At 43.1% G+C, this 8,416-nt stretch overlaps 1 protein-coding gene across 1 annotated transcript in view; it reads left to right on the top strand.

The window, feature by feature from the left end:
* Nucleotides 1–310: 310 nt before the first annotated feature.
* The window catches only part of thsd7aa (thrombospondin, type I, domain containing 7Aa), a 171,738-nt gene continuing 163,632 nt past the window's right edge, over nt 311–8,416 (top strand). Inside the window, exon 1 of the mRNA XM_046059591.1 lies at nt 311–464. Within this exon, the coding sequence (XP_045915547.1) occupies nt 311–464 (154 nt within the window). The remainder of the gene's footprint in view (nt 465–8,416) is intronic.

Genomic DNA, 8,416 nt, shown 5'->3' with positions numbered 1-8,416 from the left:
GGAGGGAGGCGCTGCATCAACCCGGCATACAGCAGCAGGCTGGGTTTAGGGATCTATTGTTCCCTGTTTTATTACTGCCAGACCTTGTTCTCTCTCATTAGGGATCCAAGACAGAGAGAGAAACAGAGAGGACGAGGAGAGCAAGAGGAGACCTCATCCCCGTCTGCCTGGGATTACTTCTTCCTGAACACACTGGTGTGGACAAAGCAGAAGCAGAAAGCACACACTCTTGAGTTCAGCTCTCTACCTCGTGGCCAGGCTTGCTTTTTTTCCTCTTCACTGCATTGGGAACTACAGTACTTGCTGTGTAATGGGGCTGGCCAGCAGAGCCGTGGGGATGCTGGGGATATCGAGAGGGGTACCGTTCCCCTCTCTCTGGAGGACAGCGCTGCTCTTTCTCTCCATCTGGGAACTGGATGCACAAACCGCAGTGGAAACTAAACCCCTATACATCTGGCAAACAGGTACGGTCCACCCTCTGTACTCTTTCACCACCTCCCCCCTGAGAGAGAGGGGTTCCTGGAGATGCTGAGTGGCGGTATGGATGCTCCTGCCACTGCTACTCCTGCAGTCTTGATGAAATATTAATATGTAAATGTTTGTGGACAGGGTGCAGGAAAGCTGGTGAACTTGCTCAAAGTGTTCTTGATTGATTTGTTGCAATTATTGTATTGTTGCCTTTTCTTGATTTCATCAAATCTCCCCCCAAAATAGAAGAATCTTCATTTAAAACAGTAGTTTCTTCCCTGAGGCTCTTTTCTTGCAGACATGCATGTGCCATCTTGCTACTGTATAGTGTAGTAACATATTTTCTGCTGTCCCTGAGGTGAATGTGTCTTTGCCCCCTGACTGGGGGTTAGAAGAGCATGCTGTGCTGGCTGTCGTTTGGCTGCGATTTCTCCGTTCTGGGCTGAGGCAGCTGGGACTCCTCGGCTGCACTACGTTGCTACTGGACTCATTTATCACAGTTTGACATGTGTGCAATTGATGAGAAATTGTGTGCGCACTGTAGCTGCATGTGGCTGTTTTCTGAGGGGGAGTGGGGGGATACAAGCACGCTCCAAAGGAGACGGCAAAAGCACCATAGTATTTTAGTGCTGATGCGGGTGTTTGATTGTGAAAAAGTGACCCAGCAGTGGATGTTGATGAGTTAAACCAGAGTGTTGTGAGTACAGTAGCTTTGAAGTGTAGGCAGCTATGCAGTACAATGCAAAGCTCCCCGCTGCTGCTGTTTTGGGTGGTGCCTCTCTGGTTGAGACTCATTCAGCACATGAGAGCAGCACATGGTCAGAAGGACACAATACTCATGCATGGTCCAGCGAGCAGATTGAAGGAGTAGAAGCAGGAGGGTGGAGGAGGGTGAAGGAGGAGTGATGAGAGCAGGAGTAGGGGGATGGATCCCCTGGACCCATCGGGACAGGAGTGCCCTTTGGATGCAGCAGGAGATCAATGTTCTCTTTCACTACTGTCTAATCTCTCTCTGTTTCGCTGGTCAGTGTACTGGTTTCCCTGGGATCCTGCAAGCCCCCCCCCCCCTTTAGGAGCTGATCAATGCGTATAATCCTGGCAATGCAGCACCTTCTGTAGGGGATCAATTCCCTCGTTTGGCTGAGTCTAAAATGTAATCTATATATCTGTGTTTGTAATACCCAGAATGTGCAGGATGCTATTTCCTTAATGCTTTTATAGTCCAACTGAAATGAAAATTAATGTTTGCTAAGAAGACAACATATATATCTGTTGAATTGTGGATTTATTTTATCAAAGTTGTAATTACCAGAAAGAAGAAATTCAGATTCTATTTATTTCTCTGCAATGATAGCACCCCTGACATTTATATTACCGGTGTAACAAATATTGGTACCATTGACAATGTCACTGTTGTGATTCAACTGGTTAAATATCTGCATGGGTGGGTACTATAAAGAGTTAGTTTAAACAACTTTTAAAGGGGGCCAACATTGTTACCCGTTGCTTAGCCAGATGGAATGTGCATTTCATTGTGTACCTGGTCTTTTAATAAGTTTCAGTTACTTCAATATGATGGAGGTTCCACCTTGGCCCTGCAGCTGGTTTTATGTTTCAGTCTTATTGTCCAGCAATGGTTAAATAAATTAGTTTTCATTTAAAAGAGAAAGAGAAAGGAAACCGAGAGCTTTATAGCTCTGGAAGTATTGAGTGCCAAAACCACAAGTATAATTAATTGAAAATGTTCCAATCCAAAAAACTTAAAAAAATAAAAAATAAAAACAAATAGGTCAAATTAATTCTCTGTTGTTGTACCATAAATAATGATTGTTCTTTTCTTCTCCTCACACGAATTATTGTTTACCAGCTTCATTGTTCACACCCTGTGCAAAGGAATGGAAATCCTGTGGTATTATGTGTTGTACCTCCCACTGTGTTAAGGCAGAGGAGGAGATTAAGGGTAGAGAAACCAGAGCAGATTGGCCAGACAAAGTTAACCTAGATACGGTATAGACATGTTTATGTGTGTCTCTCCTTGGCTTAAGTGCATTGGCCCTTGGTGCCTTGATGCTGGTTTGGCTCGCAGACAGAACTGTGGCACCGATGCTGAGATGAATGACAGTGAACTATTTTTGCATGTTGCTGTGTTTGATGTGACATTTTTGGTAGATCATGCCTTCCTCTCAGAGTGCCAATCCTTCCCCACGTCCGCAACACAACACCTCTTGTATAGGAGGGAGCGTCAGGAGAAAAGGGGTTGACTGTTCTATCTTGGAAAGGGAATTTATTTTACCGGAGTGTAACATATATATGTAATAAATATTGCAGTGTAAAATTGGCGAAACCCATACCTCTGGTGCTGAAATTAACCACAGGACAGGAGTGATGCTGTTGACTGCTGTTCCAATATGTGTGGAAGTGCCAAGGGAAAGAGTACGATTTCATTAAATGCATTATGGTGCAATATTGGTATTTTCTCCATTTAATCATCCCCTGTGGGCTACTACCAAGGCTGATGTGTAACCAGGGCAAAAATGCTACAAAGAGATGGTTCATGTGTCACATTACTCCCGTACACTTCCTGTATATGTAGAGATCTTTGTTGCAATGTGTAATCTGGCACTGTGTGTTAAGGCGTTTGGGCAGATGAGTTGCTTGTATTGTCTCAGTGTTCGAAGCACAGATGCCACAGACAGAAGGTTGGGGATTAGATTGTAGTTCCTCTCTGAAAGGAGTTAGCGTGTCAATAACTGGGTTTCCTCTCACAGTCAGCTGGACTGGCAACTCAGCATCTATGTTTGTTCAGTTTTGCAGTTAATGGAATGGAATGGTTTATTACAACTCGACCAAAGTGATCTCCAAGTAAACTTCATGAGCCAGCAAACACATTTTCCCCCAGATATTAACCCTAATCAAAGTGTACATCCTTACCTGCCAGCCTCAAGAAGCCCTGCAGGTAAGTAACTACCTTGGACAGGAAATCTTCAATTGAGGGGGAGGCTTTGGTGTAACCTATTAATGTTTTGTAGAGCAACGGTTCTTTTTGTGTGTGTCTGTGAAAAGATATTGAGTGAAGAAGTTCTAAATAGTTGTACTTCACAACTAAGGTCCCTGTGTTGGCTCAGTGGTTTTACAACAGCTGTTATGATGATGTTATGAAGAAACACTGACAGCGTCGGGAGGAGCGAGAGAGAGAAAAAGCACGCTGGTGTGGGTGAGCGAGCGTCGTAATTATGGACAGGAGAGACATGTGTGACTGAAAGGTTTATTTAGATATCATCCATCCATTATAATTAAATTAAACTCACCACTCAACGAGGAATTCACAGCTTGAACGATCGATTTCAGCGACAGATGGCGCGTGTGTGTTTTTCCTGTTTTGTCCGGTTTGTGGCTGACTGCAGAGAGACACTTCGTACATTCTTAAAAAGGAGTCCTGACGGGTCCAGACCCATAAGCAGTCGGCACACAGGGTGGCTGTGTGAAATGTATATGAAGCACTGGTAAAAAGGCATAGCTGTGGAAATATGACCCAAACTATCATCTTGGTTTACAGATGAATTTCATGCTTCAACTTTGACAGACTGTACTTACTGTGCATAGTCATTTCCTGTACTGTCTTTACAGCTTATCTGCTCTTCGGACTGCTCGAGTTTCTTGTCTTTTAAGACTTCATTTCAGTAATTCACTATATTTCCTGATATCCTGATATATATTACTTTGCTGAGTACAGTTTTATTATAACAAGAAGGGACAATGGCCAAATCCTAAAAAGGTTAGATCCAAGTTATAATAAACCTGAAATATCTTTTAAAATACACTATTAAACAGTTCAGGGACTGAATCACACAACACAGCATCAAATCTTTTGTGTACAGATGCAAAAAAGTAAAATCAGCCTTGCTGATTTAGCTCTGTAGGCAGGTGCCCGAGGTAAAAGTGAGGTGAAATCATTTTAACCTCTTTTTCAGTGCAAATCAACTTGATAAAAATGTCTTGAACCAGTTGTGAGAAAACAAAGTTTGGGTAGAACTGCAGATTTGTCTCTTGTCTTTCATGTTGATGTCTTGTAAAACAAGACAAAGGTAGGTGTCACATTAGTTCCCATTATGGACCAATCCTCTCTTACTGCACTGTCTACATTTCAAAGGTTTTGGATGAATAGCATTCAGACTATATATACAAATGCTGTTCAGGCTTCCAACAGTCCTGAAAACAGTTTTTGGTGCTGTATACTTCAAGAGTGCACTTCTTGGTCTTTTCAGTACAATCCCCTACCCATTACCACCACCGCCAATGTACACCATGGGGCCGCACACTTCCTGGTACACGGCATGAAAACAAAGGTCTCTGCAGAGCCGAACAAACCGGAGCGATAACAGATGGTAATTAGTAGGGCAGTTCCCCTGTCCAGACCCAGTCCGCTTTAGTAAGAACCAATGAATGGACGCTATTTAGGCCTGTATAAAACACACACACACAGAAAACAACACAGTGTCTCTGTATTGTGCTCGTGCAGTGTGCAGCTCTGTCCGGGCCCTCTGCCGCAGATGTGGTGCACAAAAGAAAAAAGACGCTTCACTTCCAGTCACATGACCCGCTCTTTGTTCTTCCTCTGATGTCCCCAGAGATTCAGCCCCCTCTCAAGGTGACCTTTAACCTCAGAGCTGAGAGGGGTCTCGTGAGGGTATCAACAGTGACAAGGGGGTGGGGGTGGAGGGGGCAATACAGCAGCTTCTCCAGATCAAGTGTCAAGTGCTTAATTCAGCCATTTACACCGGAAAATGTAATAAGCTCTGGGTGAAGTGGAGGTGGACAGATTTAGGTTTTTGATGATACAGTGATCCTAATACTCATATCTGGTAATTAAAGATGCCAGTAATTTGTATATTTAAAGCTGCACTGATTAATATTCACTGTGTGGTGTGAAAAGGGGTTGCTCGTAGTGGCAAACCCAAAGAGAACTGCCACCAAATCTAAGGAACTTTTTAGCCTCAAAAGGCTAATTGCTTTGGTTTTCCGGACTGCAACGTTACTGTTTTTCTCAGTCTCACCTCTCTCATCAGTCTCGTTTCCAGCAGCAGCAGACTGTTTTTTAGTGACAAAGCTCTTATTAAACTGTAGCACTCGATGTTACCTACCCAGCACCACAAATCAGACAGACATAGTTAGCAGCTAGCTGGTGAACATGGTGGAGTGTTTAGCAGCTAAAGAGCCAGCTATTTTTCTTTGAAGTTGGCAGAGAACGAAACAGAGCCAAAAGGAGAATGAATATTGGACTTTGTATATTTGTCAGGCAGCAGAAACATGACCTTCAGTGTATGCTAATGTTGCTCTGGGTCTGCTGGATGTGCAAGATATTGTTTGGTAACGTTATCAACTGTACAATATGTTGTTGGATAGTTCTGCCCGTAAGTGGCAAAAATTCTGATTAATGCATATTCGAGGGAATGGTGTGTTTACCCAGAGTCTGACATCACTTTCATCTCTGCAGCCAGTACAGAGCTCCAAGTCCAGGATGGATGAAGCCTAGGCATTTATGAGTCTCCCAATTTTTTGCCAGTGCGGCTATCTGCTGGACTACCTCTTAAGTACCTCTTGTTGAGCAAACAATAACTCTCTCAGATGCAATGGCTGAAGTAGCGTGCGGTAGTTGATGTGCCACAAAACCTCAAATGGAGGAGGTTGAGTTGGACGGCTGAGCAAACGCTGTTCACAGTCTGTAGAGGTTACTTCAGTTTCAATTTATGTTTTGTATTTTCATTGCAGTATCACTTGTATTTCAACTAAAGGTCATGCATACTTCTTCCACCACTGCTACTTCAACGCTGCTTTCAGCATCTCTAAATAGTTAGTAATAGTCCCTACAGAGAGCATTTTCCCAGCGCTGATCAAAACCCACAACTCTTGCCACTTAAGATGATTCCATACAACTTGTAAAGATGATAGTGTTGTTGGAAAGTGCAATTTTACTTTCTGACAGAGATACATTTACAGTTTTTCTCTCTCCTGTCTCTTTACATAGCTCACAATGATTAAAGTGATCTAGCTTTTCATTTCATTGTGACAGCAAACAAGCCTGTTTCCTAAAATGTCCGACTCTGTTGATGGGACTCGTGCGTGTTGCAGCATGTGCAGCATGAAAACCTGTTTTTTCCTTTTTTGGGAGTTGCTGATGTCGAGCACCCTTTTCAATGAAAACATATGGATGTTCACAAGTGATTAAACGGCATTTGTTGTTGAATAGACACTTGAGCGTCAGATTAGCCTGTGCAGATGGAGCTGGAGGAGTGCTATCAAGGCATAATGGAGGCGGGAGAAATTATTTCTGTTTTCCCTGGGATTCATCAAGTGCCAAATTGCAGCTATTATTCTGTGTGGGTTTGAAGAAGCTGCATCCAGCTGTTCAATTCTGCCTGGCGGGCCGCCCCAAGTGAAGGAGGGATATGTATGTGAGTGTATAAACACTCACACACAGGTGCATGTGCACACCATCGCTCCGCAGAACTCAGTGCTGTGTCTTTGTCTCTCTTAGCCGTCTGCTGCTCTATTAGTCCCTGTAATCCCCATTAACATTAACACACTCTTGTTCCTCCTTTTTCTCACTTGACTATTTAAAAAAAAAGAATATATAATCAGGTAGTTTAGAGTCTTAACACCCTCGCAAAAGCTGAGTGACAGTGCAATTCGTCTTGCACCCACCTCCTTGCTATTTTATGCTATTTCTTTTATTTCTCACTCACACAAAACATAAACACGCACACGCACACGCACACACACACACACACACACACACACACACACACACAGGAATGGTCTTTGTGTTGAGTGTATGCATGTGTGTGTGTGTGTCTCATTACTCCTAGTGAGAGGGTTGACAGTGGGGGAGGAGTGTTACTGTCAGTATCCCACCTACAGGCAGTAGACGTGGGGAGGCTGAGTAATTACATGTGACTCCCCTGCATGGCCACCACCCTGCCTGTCAACTGACAAGAGGCCAAAGCAGACAAAACACACACTCAGGCTTGACTGATAAATGGGTTTACAGATGAATGGGGCTGAGACCGGCAAATTATTAACAAGAGTACATATATAGTGGCTGGACGCCCCTAGTGGCTGGAGTGTTTATTGCAGCCACCAACAACCAACAACAAACTCAAAGCTAAATTGTGGCTGCTTCTTGGAGCTCAAAAATGTGCTGAAACTCACTATAAAGCCGTGGAAAGCTTCAATGATAATTTTATAGTATGTAGGTTCATCACCACGAGCAACTCCTTTCACATTTTCACGTTGTTTTCATTTTGTCATTTGATGCATTAATATTATAGAAATATTGAAAATAACCACTTTAATGGTGGTGTGAGGTGTCAAGGATGAACAAACTAATTCATCCATGAATAACATGAATGTATGAATTCCAAATTTAATTGTAGTCCATCTGGTTGTTGATACATTTCACTTGTCAATTTGCTGATGGCACTAGATAAAGATTAGGATAATTCCTCTGGAAGACCATCAAGAAGATAGAGTCATTAAGATTCGTTCTCTGGGGACCACAAACCTCCATAGCAAATTTCATGGCAATCCATCCAATAAAGGTCAAGATAATACAGTCTGTACCAAAGTGGTGGACTGATCGACCGACAGACCAATATGGTTATCCCTTAAGCCACATCGTTACCATTGCAAATAAAACCATGAGAAGGCAAAAAAAACACAAACAGTTCTTTTACTGATTTTGTTTTGGATGAACACATTTAAACTGTGCCAAAAAGATTACAGGAACGTCCCTATGGGGCAGACTAACTGACGAGCTACTACCGCATGTTTACTGGTTTGAGTTGTGGTTGATAAACCCGCCCAGATCTGGACCATCCACCAAAATATAGCTAACTGTCCCTGCGCGTTCCAGTCAGCAATTATGTAGACATATTTGGAGTGTGGAAGT

The sequence above is a fragment of the Micropterus dolomieu genome, linkage group LG09, assembly GCF_021292245.1.
Source record: "Micropterus dolomieu isolate WLL.071019.BEF.003 ecotype Adirondacks linkage group LG09, ASM2129224v1, whole genome shotgun sequence".
In the NCBI taxonomy this organism is placed as follows: domain Eukaryota; kingdom Metazoa; phylum Chordata; class Actinopteri; order Centrarchiformes; family Centrarchidae; genus Micropterus; species Micropterus dolomieu.
This window is presented reverse-complemented; position numbering and strand designations above follow the sequence as displayed.